Source organism: Chelon labrosus, assembly GCF_963514085.1.
Source record: "Chelon labrosus genome assembly, chromosome: 24".
Classification (NCBI taxonomy): Eukaryota; Metazoa; Chordata; class Actinopteri; order Mugiliformes; family Mugilidae; genus Chelon; species Chelon labrosus.
Window position 1 is genome coordinate 13402370 of NC_140357.1, and position 19308 is coordinate 13421677.

Here is a 19308-nt window from a genome sequence, read left to right on the forward strand (position 1 = left end):
ACCTTTAAAGTGCTTTAAAGTTAAAAATCAGAGGCGTTCATGTTTTATTCCACATAAGAATCCATCAGATTAAACCTGTTAGAGTCATTTACAGCTGATGTGAGATAAAATATGAGTGTTAGAATAATAATATCTCAGGTCTTGAACATAAAACAAACTCCAGTAAAATGTCTGAACTGAGGTTATTTTAAGGGTTCTTGTTTCATAGTGTTTTCAGGACACAAATGTTCATAGTTCATCGTCGTCCTCCTCTCACTCATTTGTCTCTTTGTTATTTTGGGGGGAACTCATCTGTCTCGTCACAGTTTGTCCCGTCAGGGCCTCGGCAGGAACCCAAACGTCCCCCATCCTGATCCGGTCCAGCTCGACAGGTTTTGAGGTTTCAGGTTCTGTTTTTGTTCGTTTTTTTCCTCCCTTCCTCCCTCACCTGTTGTCTGGAGCTACACCCAGCGGGTGGAGGCGTCCCGAGTCCAGCAGCATCCGCCCCAGCCAGTGTAAAAGCTGTGAGTACCAGTGGACCCCATCACCGTGGCCCCCAGTGGTCCCAGTCCAGCTGTGCATCAGCCTCAAGGGGGCGAAGGCCCAGTGGGCCAGGGAGTGCTGGTCCACCACTGCGTAGCAGGACGCCACCACTCCGTCCACCACCACCGTCCCCTCCCGGGTGAGAGGGGCAAATGCCCCCTTGCTCTCCCTCACGCTGACCCGGCTGATCCGAGACAGACGCCCCTCTCCGTGCTTCTGTCCCGCTTCACCCTCTGACACCAGCACACACTGTCCCGGGCGTGCTTGGCTGGCGTACACAGTCCTGAGGGCGCCGTGGGCCGGCACCGCCCCCTCTGAGCAGTTACCTTCAGACACAAATATCAGATGGGCGGCGGTGAGCGAGATCTGTGCCCCGGATTGTGTCTGCAGGGTGTAGAAGAGTCTCCGGGTCACGGGGTCCCGGTCCAGGAAGGTCAGGACTTCGCTGTACACCAGCGCCCCCCGGCCGTCGCTGCCTGACGAGACCAGGACTCGCTCACCGGGGCGCAGGTCGCTGATGGACGTCTGACCGCCGCTCTCCAGCGTCACCAAGGCGTCGCCGGGGAAACAGCCTCCAGACTTAGCTGCCACTGAGTGGTCTGAGGACGGAGACGAGCAGAGACAGGATTTAGACTTCAAACTCCTGGAACTCAGTTATTTGGTCTAAATAGTCTAAAAAGTGTGATGTGTGTGAGGTCATTTACACTGAGCTCCTCATCTCTTGGTGTTTGGGACTAATAGCTGACCATGAGTACTCTTATATTTGTCATTCCTAGCATTTCTCGTGGCAGGAATGAGCCTCCATACCAAAGTTCCCGAGCACACAATAAATCTTTAGCAACTCCCTGTAGCTAAATATTGACTCTTCTCTTTCCGACACTGCACATAAAAGAACAATAAGGCAGCTGTCAGATAAAAGCTCCCGTCTGCAGCCCTGGAGAAATGCTCATGTGTGTCCAGGCCGGATTGTGTCCGTGACAATGAGTCCGGGGACTTGAAAGTGACACTTGAGGACTGCCTGAAATCTATCAGGGGATAAATATTTGGGGAAGGTAGGAAAGCCAAGGCCAGGTGATAAGATAAGTCACCTGGAGGAGGAAGGCGCAGAGCAGGAAGTCCAGCCAGCGGGTTAATCATCTGACACGCCACGTCCAGAGACATGTTCCAGGTTTGGACGCGGACGTGGCTCGAGGGTTTCAGGGAAATCTGACCTGACTGTTTGTTGTGTTTGTGTTTAATGCTGCTGATCAGCTCCTCCTCCAATCACACACCCGACAGACAAACAGAAAACTAAATAAAACTTATCATTTAGTTCTTTAATTATTAATAAACAGTCCTCATTAATTAGTCATTTGTCTTTTGTTTTGAATCTCAGCAGCTAAAATGGAAATAGCCACAATTTTCTCCTGAGCTATCTCCTTCCTAACTATCTTCCTGGATCGTCTGCAGACGTCGGTTGAGTTAAAACCTTTAATTAGCTCTGTTAATTCCTTATTTTTCTCCTCATTATCAACAAATGTTTTGAGTCCAGTCCCTGCTCCGCTTCAGGTTAAGTCTTGCAGGTGAGTTTTCCGTCAGAGCAGCTTCGTTTCTCGGGTTGTTTTGATAAATTTTGAGAAAAAAACAAAGAAGTAATCAAAAACAGGAAGTAATACCAACTTGATTGATTGGTTGCCCTTCTGATCAAGTCAAGGACTGGGCCCTCGCAACCCGATCTGGGAGGGAAGAGGAGAAAGAGGAAGGGAAAAGAGAGGTGAAGTAGGAAAAGGGAGAAAGAAAAGGAAAATCTCAGTTACCACTCAGTGTAAAATGTGTTTAGGTGTTTTATTCGGATGCATTTTAACGGGACGGTGCCACTTTCAGCACGTGTGTGTGTGTTTGTGTGGATCCACTTTTTTTTGGATGCCATGACACGCCTGTGTTACTTTTCATGCTAACTGCAAATTACACACCCAGCGAGCGGAGGCTGTGTGGAGCTATGTCGAACCACGATGAGAGAAAAAAGGTCTCAGCAGCTGATTTGATGCCACAAGAGAAAAGAGGAACTCTGTCTGCACCGCACGCTAACATGCATCTGTGTCTGGAGACGGTCTGGAGACGGTCCAGCTCTAGTTAGCACCAAAAAGTCCCTGAAACCGTCGAGAATCTTTAGAATAAAACCTTTTAAAAGTTTTAATGAGCCTGCTTCTGTGTGAGGAAAGCGACAAAAGATGAATTTTAGCTGTGACGTCTACTATGAGGTGAGTGGCAGATGAGAGGAGGAGGAGGAGGAGAAGAGGAAGAAGAGCTGACAAGCAGAAGGAGTTAGTGATCGGAGCAGAGGAGTGACGTAAAGAGTTAGAAGAGAAGAGGCAATGAAAGCAGCTGCTGTTGAGTTTCAGTTTGTTTTGAACCTTTTCTTTGACTCTTGCTTCATGTTACAGCGACACGGTGCGACATTTCCCTGAATCATCTCTTTGAGGAAGACGAACATGCTTCACTAACACACCAGAGGACCCGAGGATGGAGATTAAAGTTAAATCAAAGCTGAGCAGGAGGCTGAGGACTCTATAACGTCTATAATCTCCACCCAAACCTCGCTCACCTGACTTGACGCTGCAGTGGATGTGGGCTTTGGACTCGTAGTAGACCCAGTCGAAGCCGGCCTCCACCGCCAGCCTCGCCAGCATGGCGTACTTGTTCCTGTCCCGGTCCGAGGTGGTGATGTCCACCGCCCGGCCCTCGTAGTGCAGCGACTCCTCCGAGTGATGGCCGTCCTCGTCCCAGCCCTCGGTGACCCGCAGCCGGACCCCGGGCCAGAGGTTCATCACCGAGATGGCCAGAGAGTTCAGCTTGTCTTTGCAGCGCTGCAGAGGAGGAGGCACGTCGTTTTAGAAGTAGAATACAGAACCAGAACAGGCATCACGGACGAGGACAAGGTCAAAACTTTGTGGACACGTGAACGAGGCAGATGTTACATTTATTAAATTAAAGCAGAGTTGATGTTAAAGCCCAGAAAATACTGGTCTCCTCACAAAGACCCATTCTAGCTGCACCCATGGACTTCACCAAACCCTCATCACCCCCTCTCCTTCTTGTCTGTGGCTCCTGCCTTCCCACAATGCACCTCTGCTGTCCCAGCTCGGCCCAGTGTTTGCTCTCTGTGGTGAGCTATGTTGGGGATGGATGGAGGGGCGTGGGGGTGAAGCAAGGGAGGGGGCTGTGAGGTTATAGGGTGGTTATAGGGTGGGGGTGACGGGGGTGCCTGCTACGGGAACAAGAGGTTCTCAGCGTCCCTCTAAACCTGGAGTCTGGTCAGGGTGAGCAAACAGAAGGTGAGAGGGCCTATTGACGAACTCGTTCAACTCCCTCCTGCTCCAGAGAATAAACCTCCCAGTCAGCTCCGTTTATCTCCACCACCCGCCGGCCGGCTGGCATTGTTGGAGCGTCCTCTCACACACACCTGGTCTGATTTCAGGCCTCTAGAAAGGGCCCAGACTGGCTGACGGGGGTCCTGACGTCCTCTAGTTTAAGACACCGTCAGTCCAAATGATGAGATGTAAAGGTTTTGCATCCGAGAGGCAACACAGAGACTAACGGCTCAGATTTAAACGACTTATCTGCCTGTTGTTGTTGCTGAAGTGGAGGCCAGATATGGCTGCAGGGAGGGGGTCTAACAGGAGCACAGACTGACCTGAGGAGGAGGAGGGGGCTAATTCACATTATAATACAGGAAGGATGATCTTTGAGGTCAGAATTTAAATTGACTCTGGTCTTTCTGGTCCAGTAAAGTTCACAAAGTCAAACTGTTGTCCTCCTCATGACCAAACTGATCTAAAGTGGAGCAGCTCGGGTCTGAGCTGAGCCTGACTGCAGGGCGTCTGGTCATTTCCTCTCAAAGCGTCTCTCAGTGATGCAGCTCTGCCTATTAAAGCTGCAAACCGGGATTAAACCCTATAAATGTCCTTTTTCCATGCTGGCTGTGATAAGAATAGCTCGCGGCTCGGCGGCCACAGATGCCTTTTCACGGCGTTCAGTGTGGATTTTAACGTCTTGTGTTTTCTCTGTGCGGTCAGAGCAACGAGCTGGACTTCATAAATCAGACGATAGATTTTGTTGGTTTTCCTTTCAAGGCATGCGGATCGACGGGGGTTTCTGTAGCGGCGGTTTTAGCACCAAACCGCTGGCTGCACAAACATTGGACGCACGGGCTGACAGCATGCGCCTGTGCGCACCTTCGCGCTGCAAAAAGTGTCTCAGACAAGTCGTCTAGAAGTCCTGTTTTCCTAAAAATGAAGAGGGAGCATCTGCAAAAGGCAGCGGTGTCCGGATCCAAGCGCAGCAAGAGAGGTTATGTTCTTACACTAAAGAGGATTGTGTCTGTGAACATTTTCTTTCTGTGCATGCGCTTTGGAAACAATCTATAATCAGTTTAAAACGTGAAAAGTGTCACTTTTTGCAGCGCGGCTTCGCCTCTAAACAGTCGCGTCTGTATGCAGCTCAGGAGCGCCCAGGAAAGGCGAATAAAAACTAAAGAGGCGAAAAAAAATAAAAAATCCGTATAATTACGGCTTCAGCACAAGTGAAATGAGCTATTTCTGCACATGTGCGCTGCAAAAACAAACAAAAAGTAACACGGAATAGTAAAAGACAAACAGGAGGCTGTCTCCTGCGGCTTGGAGCCCATAAATTGTGTGCAGGTCAGCGCTGTTGACGCGCGGCGGCGGCGGCGGCGGCGGCTCAGGGTTGCACGCTGCAAGAAATGTCCTGCTAACAGGAGACGATTCACCTGGAGGCTTTAGATCACTGCTTGAAACAGCAAGAAAGCAGCAAACTCAAATGATTTGGGGATTTTAAATCAGCCACAGTGAGAATCAATGGAAAGATTGCTCATTTCATTCCTGTCTTGTTCTGTTTCTGTTTTTCTGCACCTTAAAATGTCTGTACTTGCACGTTAAGCTGCTCACTTGTGCCTTAAATTGCCCCCAGGAGACAAATAAAGTTTTCTGAATCTGAATCTGTCTTTCCAGTCCCTGTTGCAGGACTCTCTCTCTCTCTGGGCCGGACACTTCTTGCAGTGCGCGCAGCGAGGTGACAGCTCCAGACGGGGAGTGTGCGCTTTCATTCCCCACGTGGGTCTGTGGACATAAACGCTGCCGCTCGGGAGGAAGCCCGCGGTCACAAGAGCCAGATATAAATACTTTATTCCTGGGGAAATTGGGAGTCAAATAAATTCCACCGGGGGCCACTTCAATGACGGTGTCGTAAAGATTTCTGACAGTCCAAAAGGCGACTGTTAACTCTGGCCAGTGGGGCTAAAAACGAAAACGGTAAACATCAGTACACACTTGACCCGGGCTCTAACCAAATACGACTTTTGGCTGTTTTTCCACCAAAAACATGATGTAAAACAGAGGACATAGTGTTTTAATTAAGAGCGACCGCTCTCCGTACATTTTTAGATGGGGTTGCCCTCTTTTACGCATGAGCTGCCCACAGTGAGCCTCTGAAAGAGCATGCGGAGCAGAGGAGGAGATCTGATTCAGACCGGTCACCTCCACAATTCAGACTCCGCTGTGTCAACAGGCCGCAGGGCTTTTATTATTGACGGGGGCAGGAGCAGTTCAAACACACAGATGCTGCAAGAAAAATCCACCTTAAACAAGTTTCATCTGAGGGAAAGTTTGAGCTGCTGTGATTCAGACCAGGAACTCGGTTAAAAAGACATAAAATAAAAAGATATTCTTGGATGTTTGAGTAATTATAGAGACAAGTTTGGTTTAGTTTGTCTGTTTTCTTGACAAAAAGCCTCGAGTCAACAAGAACAGCAGAAAAGATAACAGCATTTAAAGACCGGGCAAAGTGCACCACGAACCAGAGCAGCTCCTAAATAATCAGCCTCTGGTCCGGACAGAGCCCCGGAGGCTCCACGGCGGGGTTACCTGTGTCATCATGCGGTCTGCACCTGTGTTCTCCTCATCCTTAAAGATGATGTCGGGGTTGTAGTTCGGGGTGAGCTCCTTGAAGCGCTCAGAGTTCCGGGTTATTTTCCCTTCGTATCTCCCGCTGGCCCCCAGCGTTTTCTCGGCCACGTTGGGACTGAACTGCTTGTAGGCGAGGGGCGCCAGCTTCCGCGGTGACCGCCTCTTGCCATAGCCTCTGCCCGGTCCGCAGCCCTCGCTGACCGGCGAGAGGAGGAAGGCGCACCCGGCGAGGCACGTCACCAGCGTCGGGAGCAGCATTCCGCCCGGGGCCGGTGTGTCACCCCCCGGCGGGAGGCCAAAACTTCACCGCTGTATTTCTATTGAAGTGTCCCCCCCACCCACCCACGCGTGGGTTCCTCCAGAATCTTAAAGTGGAGATAATAGAGCAGGACTCATCCCAGAGTCCCTGAAAGTCGCCATTCCCGGCGCGTAAAAGTGGCCAGTGCGCGGCTGGAGACGAGCTGGAGAGACTTGAACCTGTCCTCTGCGCTGCTGACACACTCCTGTCCCGAGTGCACGCGGAGGCAGGGGCATAAATAGGGAGGTGAGTTTATCTTGGCAGGCAGGTTCAAAGCGGTCCCTCTGTGTCGAAGCTGTGAGAAACGGGCTACAGACAGACACGGAGGCGCGGTGCGTAGGATGGCTGCGTCTTTTGGGCACGGCGGTCAAAGGGTGTCCCCGCAGCGGTTTCTGCCTCTCGGCTTTGCTCTCAATGCGTCCCTGTGGCGCAGGGCTGTTGGCAGAAATGGAAATGGAAGAGATCCTACTACAGTACAGATGAGGTGCCGCGGGAGAAGAAGAAGACCGCGCCCTGCTGGACCTGCCCTCTGCACCGTCCTCTCCTCCCATCGGGGTGGCACAGGCCCCGCGGCCGCCTTCATCTGTTTATTGTCAGCTGGAGCTTGAGCCAAGAGGACAGACAAACACCGAGCCACGAGAACGTCCTTTGGACCCGTGTCCTCAAGTCAAGACGCATGAGCAGGAGCTCCGCGGCCTTTTCTCTCCAGAGATGTGAGACAGGGCACAGAGTGACATAACAGTCTGCAGAGCAGGAGAGGAGGAAGCAGCAAGCCTCAACCTCGAGCTTTAAGTTTTATCACTTTAATAGACACACACAGCCTCAGTCTGAGTCCAGCAACACAAAACACAAATCAATAACTGTTACAGACTAACTGGAGGCTCATGGGGGGACACGGCTGTAAATCTCAGCCCAGGAGCTTCATCTGCATTTTCACTAAATGAACCAGGCTCTAAATTTAGTCTGAATCTCTGCTACTGTCTGATCTTAAAGCCGCGTCCACACCAGGAGATGAAAGACCTAAGGCCACGGCTTTGTTTGCAGTTTACAGGTCAGAAATAACTCAAACCAAAGTGGGAACCATTGGCCGCACGATTCTGAAAGGTGAATTAAAGAATGATGCAGCCAGGCACGGCTTCAGGTTTCACAGCGTGTTGTGTGTGTGTGTGTGTGTGGGGGGGACAGTTTAAAATAAAAGACATCTATCTGCACTGATATGACTTCAACCGGTAACTCTCACCACAGGTAAAAAAGTGAAGAAGTGAGAAATGATCAGCAGCTGCTCCGTGGGGAGTCAGAGATGCCGACACGTCTGACACAGATGCACAATGTACAGAGGGATCAGCTGTGGATGACGGAGCGGCTCACTGCGGTGAATTATGTCGGAGGGGAAAGGTCCAGTTTCACTAACATGACACCCAACACTCTGCTGCAGAGCCCGGTGAGCCCCGCTGAGCTCACCCCTCCATCACAGGAGAACAACCCGTCACAATCAGGAACACAACTCTGGAGGTTCCTTTAGCTTCGAGACGAACGAAGACGTTTTAGGACGTTTTCTCTTGGAGCTTAAAGTTCCAGGGTCCAGGAACCTTCCACCTCGCACCCACTGAGAACTAATACCGACTTTAAACAGCGCCCTGGTGTGGTTTTCACGTTCTTATTAGTGGAAATCGTTGAAACAGTTTACGATTTGAGATCTCATATTCCATCCTGATGTCTTCCTCTTAAAAGAACGCAGCTCCAACCCTAAAATCTAACATTTAATCTCCTCCAGGGCTGATTTATTTTGCTGCCGACTCAATTTTGTGCACAAAAGCAGTTAATGAGGAGCTTTAGATGAGAGAAGACTGATTTCAGAACACGTGACGTCTCTAAAAGCAAGAGTTCAGACTAATCTGACACACAGATGAAGATTATTTGTTCTTCTGGAGCATACTCTTAACAATAAATATAATTTAAATGTAATTATAGCGGCTTCTTTCCTCCGATCATCCAGGGAATTCAGCCAGCCAAGAATAAAGTCACTTTTAACCAACGATCGTCGCACAGAAACACTTGAAACGCTCCGGAGCCGTCGCAGGCAAACAGTGACTTCTCATCTAAAACTTCAATAGCATTCCCAAGATGCTGCAACACCTTGAGTCAACATGTCACCGTGCTCTGAAAAAAAAGGACGAGCGGCTGCTCTATCGACCGCCGTCGGCCTCATTACTCTCCGTCTGTCTGACGCGTTTAGAAAGAAATGACTTCAAACATCTGGACAGAAACCTGAGTCCTCCTTTATCTTTCTGTTCTCGTCACATTTAGCAAAATAAAAACGACAAAACGAGCCGTTAAAATTCATTCTTGTGTTTAATTAACAGCTTGTCTGACTTCATTATTTACACCTGTTAAAACTACACGACATTTAATTATTGAGTAACACATAAAACACCACAGATTACCTGCATATTAATTATGATTTCCTGCATAAGAAACATTTTAAAACCAAAACATCTCCAGTGTTTCAGGCTGTAAAAAATATCCTTCAGTGTAAAACTTTAAACTTTAAAAAGGCCGTTTAGTGAATGGACTTCTGAACTGACGTCTCTGTATGTGTAGGTGTGTGCGTCCTACTGCTCTGCCTCATTTGAACAGCCCCACTTTCTTCTTCTTTGGTTTGGAGGTCGGTCGCTCAGCGGGGTCAGAGGCGACGGTCCCAGACTGCAGAAGACAAAAAGAAGGAGGAGTCTTTAAAAGACGTTAAATGCAGAAAACAAAAACGATTTAATCATAAAAACGTCTCCTCCTCTCGTACCTGTTGTCCTGCGCCTCTGTCGGCCATCTTGGATCCAGAGGTTTCCACGCGGCCATTGCGGCTCTGTCTTCTGTCGCCATCTACGGATTCACTGCTGTCAGATCCAACACCTGAAGGACAGGAAATTAAACGTTTGCTGCAGCGTCTTTACATCTTTAAACATTTCATCTGCTCAGAACTGAAATCAAACTCACCCGGACTCAAGGCGAGGGCTGGTTCTCCGGAGGCCGGCCGGTCCCCCTCGACGCAAGAGTGCTCCTCTGACAGTTTGCGTTTTCGAGCGTTTCCGTGAGCAGCGACGACGGCGGCGTAGAGCTGCTGGAGGTCGGCGTTGAAGCCCTGGGCATCCTGGTGTTCGGAGGACAGCTGAGGAAGAGTCTGATGAGGAGAGACAACGGAGCGTGGAGACGGTGCAAAGAAGTTTAATCAGCTGTTTCCTGCAGGTTTAGTGCAACAGCGTCCAATTAACTTATTTTCTTTCCTCCAGACAAAATCAGCGTGACTCAAATACACGTAACTATGCATCACCTTCTTGGACGTTTAGGAAATTATGACAAATACTTGGCAGGAAAATGAAAGCACAGAGTTCCAGAGAAACGCCGTGCTTCACCTTTGACCTGTTGGTGTTGTTGTTGTGTGCACAGCGAAGGGTTTCAAACCAGCCTCTCACTTTCAGATTCGCTTTCCTAATTAGGTTTTAGTTACAACAATTATCTCTACAAATGAAGGTGCTGCTTATTTAGAGGTTTTATTGGAGCATTTTAATCCTATTTTGTATTAATTTCAGGTTTAATTATCTCAGACAATAAACTAGAATCATCTTCTTCACTCTTTAAGGTGTTTGTCTTTATTTCAACACCTTGTCCGGTGCATGAGTTTCATCCATGAAAAAGAAAAGAAGAGGAGTGATTTCCAGTTCCTGTGTGGACACAGCTCTGGGTTTGTTTGTTTTATGGCGCTGCTGCGTGGGAGTCACATGTCCGAGGTGTGATGCAGGGTGCGCCGCGGCAGCGATAAGCCTCTAATCAAAGCTGCATTATTGGCACAGCTGACTGCGGGCCGAGCGTCCAGCAGGAACAACTGAAACACACACACACACCGGCCCGACAGATAAGGGCGCAGGTAAACTCCTGAGACATTATGCCGACGCACGGCCGACGCGTAGAAAAACACTCGCTATTCACTAAATCCCTCTTTTTTCCCCCCGATGGAGAGGACAAACTCTCCAAATTAGCTCCTCAAATATTGACCGGGAGAAATTGGTGGTCTCCTGCTCGCTGTCAGGGCAGAGGGGCTCCTAAACACACTTTGGTCGGGGGTTTGGAGGTTTCGCATTGATTTATTTTTGTTATTTGTTTGTTTAAATATCGTAAAAATAAATGTATGCTCTGGTGAGGCTTGGTGCTGCTTTGGGCACAGAGAAACCAATGTGCTGGGGGCACAGAAAGCAGCAGAAAGCCGACTTTATTCTCTCTTTTTATTCGCCTTCTCCCCCTCCTCTTCCTCCTCTTCCTCCTCCTCCTCCTCCTCCTCTCTGGCTGCCCACCGGCTCACTTCAGATTATTTGATGTGAAACGTTGAGCTCAATTTGTTGGATCCGTCGGCCTGAAGTGATAAAATCATCCGTCTGTTAGAGACACTGAAACTAAACTAGTAATATAAATAATATTAAGAGCGTTAATGGCGTCACCCCCCCTCTGAGACACCTGGTTATCTGTGACCAGAGAGGAAGCACCAGGTGAGGACCAGCAGCAGGTCAACAACCTCTCTCTCGTCCCGTTGAGCTGTGGAAAGTTCCTTCCTGCTTTTGTAACAGAACAAAGTCCACCAGCTACAGCGGCGGTGGTGGCGGCGGCGAGGAGAAGGAGGAGGAGGAGGAGGAACACTCACCTGGTGCCTCCAAACTCCGCCCCCTGACCCACAGTAAAGCATCATGTGTGGGGAAGGTGATGAGAGGACGGGGGCCGTTGGCAGCGGTGGGGTTTCTCTATTATTAGCAGGTAAACAGCTCTGGTTTTAGACGGAGGTCTGGTGCCGGTGAGTCTCACACTAACTCTCCCTCATCCTCGCCTCTGTCGCTGACCTCATGTTGTCTTTCCCCTCGCGCGCCCGCGCACCCGCTCGACCGGACTCGCTCTCACCGTGACCTCAGATTTCCCATCGGCCAATCAGAGAGCGGCGTTCGCGCTTGAGGTCGCGTCCTCGGAAAAAAACAAAAAAAAAACGGAGGATCAAACCGCACGAGGGCGAGTTAGGAGATGCAAAATGACACGACGGGCGAGATGAATGAAGTCCATTGCAACAAATCAGCCATAACATTATGACCACCTTCCTAATACTGTGTAGGCCTCCAAAACAGTTGTGACTGATCAGAGAATGGACATGGGCCTTCTGAGGGTGTCCCATTGTTAGTGGGGGGGCCTTTGAGGGGAGGGGCCTCTGTGGATCATCCCACAGATACTTGATCAGTTTGGGATCTAGTGAATTTGGAGGCCAGGTCAACACCTTGTGCTGTTCTTAAAGCGTTTTTGTGGCTGCATCCTGCTGGAGATGGCTGCTGCTATCAAGGAGTGCCTTTGCTATGGGGTGGAGGTGGGTGGGGTTGTGGGGGGCCTGGTCTGGTCTAGGTGGGTGCTACATGTCTAAGTAACATCCACACCAATGAATGCCAGGTCCAGAAGTTTCCCAGCAGAACACTGAACTGTCACAAGATGGTTTAAATGATATTTACTTCTCCTCTCAGTGGTCATAATGTTGTGGCTGATTGATGCACAAGCTCCAGAGTCTGCATGAAATACTAAATTCAACCTGTAGCCTATCATTACTCCAACCTGTTCGTCCTGACGTCCTGAAGCTTCAACACATGAGACGAGGGGACACATGTCTCTTTTATTTCATGGGACAAAATCTAAAAAATAAATAAAAACACAAAAATGAGCAGCGCCGTTCAGGAAGCGTGTCTCGCATGAGGAGCAGCAGCTGCCGGAGGCGTGTTCAGCGCGCCGTGTTTTGTGTCGCTCGCTCTCATGTTGCTCACAGACTCGTGATGTCTTTGCGGGACGCCGCGCTCGGCCGGTCCAGAGGCCAGCAGCCCCGAAAAGAGGGGGGAGCAGCCAGGCCACAGAAGAGGCCTAATTACAGAGCCGGGACGGGGACAACCCTGTGGAAACTGTGTGCAACTGACGGAAGGTACGGGAGGAGGAGGAGGAGGAGGAGGAGGCTCTACTGTGTGTGGATGGTTTTATTTTGCTGTCTCTTTCTCTCTAACGGAGAAGAACTGTGGTTATTTGGTTTCCTAGATACTGGTGCTTGTGTTTCATTCATTTTCCAGGTGAAGACGTTATTTACCGATCTAAAGAAACATAATACCCTCCTCCTCCTCCTCCTCCTCCTCCTCCTCCTCCTCCTCCTCCTCCTCCTCCTCCTCCTCCCAGCCTCTCCCACCTCCCACCTCCCACCCGGGCCCTGAATTCCTCAGGTATGTGAGATAACGAGCCGCTCGCTGCGGTTTATGGGAGAACAAGTCAATGATTTACTAAAAAGAGAAGCAGAGAAGAAGCTTTCCGATCCTCCACTTTCCTCCGACTGCTTCTCTGCCTCAAACCGAATGACGTCACGTAATCTTCACATCTCGGTTGAATCACCTGCTGGGTTCTTTGACCTTTGTCCCAGGCATTTATGATATTACCTATTATCTATTAAGACAGACTACAGGTCGTTTATTAGGTTTTATGCATCTCAGGAGAACAACAGCGTTTAAGCTCAGATTAAAGACGCAGCACATGAACGTGTTCAGATTTAAAGACTAATCTGAAACAGCTGCACCTATCCCAGAGCTCCATAGATTACAGCATGTGTTTTATTTTTATTTTTTTGTGTGTGTGTGTTAATTAGATCTTCATCCTCCATCAGTATCTGCAGCTCCTCTCCATCCTCCCAGTCGCACTCGGCTGCTTTCAGTCATGAAGTGTGTATTTTGGAGTCGAGCAGCTGCTGTGGTCAGCGGATGCAAGAAGTTTCCTGCCTCGCTCTTAACTTAGAGCCACTGGTTGAAGGACACAGATATTAGGATGTGACTCCTCCTGTCGTGGAGAGCTAGCTAGCATTTATTTCCTCGCCCCGTCGGAGCACGTGGTCGTGACAGGACAGGAGAAGGAAAACTGCACATCGACGGCGACGGCAAGAAAGAGCTTCAGTTTAGTTTAAGAGGGAAAAGGACGGCCAGGTCTGGAAGGCGTAACGTTTTTTTTTTTTTTTTTTTTTTCGAGCGAGGTGTTTTGGTCAGACGTGGCCACTAATTGTCAGATGTCGTTATGGTGCAGCGCGGTTGCCGTGGAGCTGTGAAGCCGGCGTCTCGTGAAACCAGAGGCGGGCGACGGTCCCAAACGGGGACGACCGGGACACTGCTGCTGCTGCAAGGCATGCGTCTCTCACACACACACACACACACATATGTATGTAACACACACACACACACACACACACACACACGGCTCTGTAAAACCAAAAGCATGCGTCACAGGCCGCTCCGTGTGGACAGGAATACACCCCCCCCCCCCCCTCGTCATAGTGCTATCTTTATGAGGACTCTCAGTGACATAATGCATTCCCAGGCCCCTAAAATAACCCCAACATTCAGCCGACCTGAACCCGAAATCCATGTCAGCGCCGGTCAAAATGTCCTCCCTCGGAGACATGTCCACCGATCAGCCACAACATTATGTCCACCGGCAGGAGAAGGGACTATCATCGAACACCTAGAGACAGCTCAACGTTCCGCTGGGAAACTTTAGGACCTGGCATTCATTCATTCATTCATTGGTGTGGATGTTACTTGGACATGTAGCACCCACCTAGACCAGACCAGGCACCCCCCAACCTGCACCCCCAGCAGGATGCAGCCACAAAAACGCTTCAGGAACAGCACAAGGTGTTGACCTGGCCTCCAGATTCACTAGATCCCAAACTGATCAAGTATCTGTGGGACGATCCACAGAGGAGGCCCCAAAGGGACACCACAGGACACCCTCAGAAGGCCCACGTCCGTTCTACGAAGAGTCACAACAAGAGAGACCTGCACAATATTAGGATCAGTTGGATCAGTCCTCACAAAGCTCCATGAACAAATACACAAACACACACTATCCACATTTAGTTTCCTAAGGGAAGCTGATGTGATCCTTTTTTCATCCTCCAGCTCCATGACCAGCTTTAGCCTGCCCCCAAACTTAAATCCAAGAGAGAGCGTGTGTGTGTGTGTGTGTGTGTGCGAGCGCCGTCTAATTCCACCCATGTAAATGTTGACCTGAGCTGGGTGGGGTGTTTGTGTGGTGACCGGGTGGAGAGGGGCTTTGCAGTAGAAAATAAAAGCTGCTGCTCCTGTCATCATGGCCTCCCTCTCACTGTCCCTCTGCCCTTCACTCCCCCTTGGTGTGGGAAACGGAGGCCACAAATGGCACAGGCACAAACACACTTGTGGAAATGGTAAAAGAAGGGCACGATGAGGCTCTCTGTTGGCACCCGAACGTAAATAACTGAGCAAATGTCACGGAAGTTCAAGTTCGAGGGAGGAGAACTGAAGCTGGGCGGTTTTTACAAGAGGGTCTGTGTCGTACCTGATCAATGCCTCCCTCACATCGGGACGGTTAGCAAAACCTTCCTCTACAGCTTACTCATTTATTTTCATTGGTTTGATGAGTCGCTGAGAGTTTAAAACCCAAAGGAAGTCAGTTTCAGGTCTGGTAGATTCATATTTGCCCCACTAATCCGCTAAGGGGTCACAGATAAACTGGTTTAAGGTGGAGAAAGGTGACCGAGACATGTGACCTGACCCGAAATCTGAATCATCCAGGTAATAAAGTTTATGTTTTGTCTGGTTTTAATACCTGACGCAATAAAACAGTACAAGAAGAAGAAGAAGATTTCTTCCGCCTTCTCGTCAGGACGTCCCAGCTGTAGCTAATAAACACACTCACAAAGCAGCTAACGAGCGCTAATGCCACCGCCTCACGGCATTTAAAACCAAGCGACCGCTCCGCCGCTGCGATAGCCTGCCGCGAGCGTTGCCACGGAGACGCACACAGACGGAGACACAAACAGGAGTCAGTGGGTGCAACGGTCCTGCCCCGATAGATAAATACTAGCACACACACGCTAAACGCCTCCCTGATTCACACACACACACACACACAGGCGTCCATCCAGTGTGTGATTCTCCGTTTGACGCATCCCGGTGATATTTTTCCCAGACACGTTTTATTTCAGTTTGGACTTTGGTCTGAGGGCGGCCTCGTCGCAGCTCGGTGGAATTTGCCACGAGAGAGAAGACTTTGATCCTCTGCAGCATTTCTCTTCTTCTTCTTCTACTTCTTCTTCTTCTTCTGTGGTTGGTCTATGACTGTCCTCTCACCCTCACGTCCTGTCCAAGCGGCGTGATCACCCAAAAACAAACAGAGCTGCCACTGCGAACCTGATGTAACTTTCCACGACCGACTCCTCTCACCTGAGCTGGAGGAAACACAAACATCACACAAACACGACTCTTTTTCCTCCTGACAAATCGCCGCACCACGCAACAGATGAGCAGCCGTCATCGTGTTCTCATGAAAGCGGATTTCACACGTTGGTCTGGCTCTGTCGTGCTCTTTAAACTGACAAATAGTTCTATGATTAACATCTGAAATGATGAATCTGGATGACGCTCCCACCTTAAAAGGAACAGCTGATTTATACCTTCCCTTGCTTTACAGGTTTATTTATAACGGTTATAAATATTTCTTATTATCTACAAGTGGATAAACGTCAAGACAGCAGGAGGAGACGACTGCACTGAACAAAAAACTGTAAAATAATAAGCTAGGAGGGAGCAGACGGTAGAATTCAGCAGCCACATCTGAAATGCCAGGACTCAAACACACACAGGGTCTGGGGTCAGCGCAGCCCGACATGAGAAATTCCACACCTGGAACCAAACTCATATCCAGGAAATAACGAAGGCCCGGCCCCTCGCCTCGTCCCGATTGGCCCCGGCTGAGCGCGCAGTGACTGTAAAGCGTGTCACGGCGGCTCATGTTTCCAGCGGTCGCAGGGTTTTATCGTGCGGTTCCCTCGGAGCTCGCCGCGGCCGGTTAACGAGGAGGAACGGAGCCCGAGCTGGCTGCCCGCTGCAGGGAGAGTGTGTGTGTGTGTGTGTGTGTGTGTGTGTGTGTGTGACGCTGACCTTTGTCATGAAGTCCTCTCTGTAGGTTTGCTCCTCAAAAGCATCTGTCTGCAGCCGCTCTGCGTTAAAACAGACACATTAGGAACAAATTAATACAGTTACACCTTTAATAATGTGCCCAAAACTGAGGATTGGGACCCTCCATGGGGGTCGGCATCATGGTTAATTTTCAGATAACACAAACATCTTCCCCTCAGCTGTTACGTCATGCCTCAGGCTGCTGCTCACCTCTGCTGAGCGTGGCTCCGTTCTCTCTGTAGTCCTGGATCTCTGCATCCTTCCTGCCCAGCAGACCTCCCAGCTGCTCCACCTGCATCTGCAGCAGGCGGCTCATCGCCAGCAGGGGGCGCACCAGCTGAGCGCAGGCCTGAAAAACACACACACACACACACACACAGCTACAGTCAGAGGATTGGGAAAACCTCCTCTGCTAAAAAAATGTGAACTGTGGACCATACCAATGTGACGGGGGCAGGGGTGCAGTGAAACTCCCAGTAGAAGGGCAGCCCGGCCAGCTCGCTCTTCAGCTTCAAGCTCACTGAGCCGTCGTCCTGTCGGATCATGGAGATCTGAGCTCCTCCATCAGCTGGCCCGTCCTCTCTGGACAAGTAGGGCAGAACCACGGAGCACAGGTGGGAGAAGAAGGCACCGACCGGCGCTCGCAAACGTCTGTTCAGCTTCTGGTGCATCAAAGGGCAAAGGGGTTCATTAAAAAGAGGTTTAAATCAAATATTCAGAAGGATATGAAGGAGAAGTTTCACTAGTTTAAACTGAAAACCTTTGGCACAGATACCAGGAGCAGCTCAATCTACCTGTGCTCGGCTTTGGATATCTGCCTCGTCCATCCTCTCCTCCCACACGCAGACCATGTCAGTCAGCAGGAGGCGGTACGACGTTCCACCAAACCGGCTCTTGGTGAGGAGCTGGCAGCCGCTGATGTTCACGGGACGCCAGGGACTCTGGAGGAGGTCGTCCTCGGCACCAGCTCCGTGGGCCTCCATCAAACACTTAAAGGAGTGTGGAACTACACGTGGCCGGGCTGAGAATGTGATGGGTCATCGTTTAAACACTGATTGCTTGTGTTACTGGAGTATAAAGAGGAAATTTGCTCAAATAGCTTCCAAAACTACAGACTGACCTGAGCAGATTTATTTCAAAACAAAGTTACAACGTGCTTTACAGTCCAAAAAAAGCATTTCCTTTCACAATAAAAGCACTTATTATCCAGGGCTGTGTGTATTTTGGAGAAAACCTCACAGTTCAGAATCACACTGACATTTCCACTGATTTAACAGCCTTAGGTTGTGGATCTAATCTGCTGTTTCTGGAAGTGGATGCAATTAAACACTCATGCCTCAAAAACACGGTGCTTTTTGTGTTTGTGTTTTTTTAAATCACTCACCTCCGAGGAATGCGTCCTGAAAGCCTGGACTGAGATCTGTTGGAGCCGCGTTTCACAGACGCCGAGCCGGCCGCATAATCACCACCTAGCGGGAGGGAGACCGCAGAGGCTGCTCCTGATTTCGGGGAAAGAAACGAGGGATTTCTCGTCAGTCGCAATTTGAAACACAAAGAAGGTTACACAGACTGACTCATGCCAATTTAGGAATCACAAAAATACCAAAATCAGTCAGTTTATGACTACAATATACCGACACACAAAGCTGGACGCGGATGCCAGCGGTCAGCTCCTGAAAAGTTCACCGCTCACACCAAACTCCATTAAAAAAATCTACGAATTTAAATCCCAATGGTTCTAAGCACCCAATCTACACCCAATCTATGAGACTAAATCTAGACTCAATAATAAGAAGACACTCTTTATTTCGGCTACCATCTACTTAATTAATATCATAATATCATACAAAGATCGAAGTCATTCCCAGAGAAAAGCTATCTATGGCTGAGGTATATTTTACACCGTAGCAGGTAGAGGAAAACATTGAAAACAACACAAAAACATATCGAAGTAAAATAAATAAAAAATAAAAATGTTCTGAATTCAAAAGCTGGTGTGTTTTTGAACCGAGTTTTTCTGGTTATTTTAACAAAAAAGAAGAATCCGGTAAAATCAGAAACGCAGACCAGACCGAATTAAAATAACCACGATTTTTAATTTGTTTAATCTTTGTCTGAAATACGATTAAGATATAGCCAAGAATTAAAACCTTACTACAACTATAGGAGCTTTTCTTTAATTCGGCGACGACCTCGATCACACAACCATTATTTTTATTACAAGAAAAATCACGCCTTTTTTCTAAATTGAATAAGTTTAGCTAGCTTCATGCGAATACAGCGACAACGGAAGGTTTTTTCTGCAATTGTAAACATAAATGAATGTAGTTCAGTTATTTTTCTACTGCAGCAATTTATAACTAGAATAAATACGTGATAAAACTTGAGAAAACTAATGAATTAGCAATATAAAAGTACGAACAAGTGCAGCTGTTCCTCCACCGGATGTTGTTGACTGTTAAAGATTCCGACACCGACGTGAAACAAGAAG

At 49.1% G+C, this 19308-nt stretch overlaps 2 protein-coding genes across 2 annotated transcripts; both read right to left on the minus strand.

The window, feature by feature from the left end:
• Positions 1-423: 423 nt before the first annotated feature.
• Positions 424-6743, minus strand: LOC311509646 (indian hedgehog B protein-like; the record flags this gene model as incomplete). The annotated part of the gene is made up of 3 exons (XM_084574884.1): positions 424-1121; positions 3107-3368; positions 6444-6743. The coding sequence occupies 3 exons, from the start codon at positions 6741-6743 to the stop codon at positions 424-426; spliced, it is 1260 nt and encodes a 419-aa protein (XP_084431010.1).
• Positions 6744-8829: 2086 nt separating this feature from the next.
• Positions 8830-19274, minus strand: nhej1 (nonhomologous end-joining factor 1). The gene is made up of 9 exons (XM_084574079.1): positions 19240-19274; positions 18202-18316; positions 17612-17838; positions 17258-17479; positions 17028-17166; positions 16800-16858; positions 9775-9958; positions 9581-9690; positions 8830-9486 (listed from the first exon to the last, which is right to left on the minus strand). The coding sequence occupies exons 3-9, from the start codon at positions 17798-17800 to the stop codon at positions 9409-9411; spliced, it is 981 nt and encodes a 326-aa protein (XP_084430205.1). The 5' UTR covers positions 17801-17838; positions 18202-18316; positions 19240-19274; the 3' UTR covers positions 8830-9408.
• Positions 19275-19308: the final 34 nt, after the last annotated feature.

Coding starts and splice junctions, on each gene's coding strand:
- nhej1 (XM_084574079.1), bottom strand. CDS start 17,800: ATGGAGGCCCACGGAGCTGGTGCCGAGGACGACCTCCTCCAGAGTCCC. Junction 17,480..17,611: donor ATATCCAAAGCCGAGCACAG/GTAGATTGAGCT, acceptor TTGATGCACCAG/AAGCTGAACAGACGTTTGCG. Junction 17,167..17,257: donor CCCCTGCCCCCGTCACATTG/GTATGGTCCACA, acceptor TGTGTTTTTCAG/GCCTGCGCTCAGCTGGTGCG.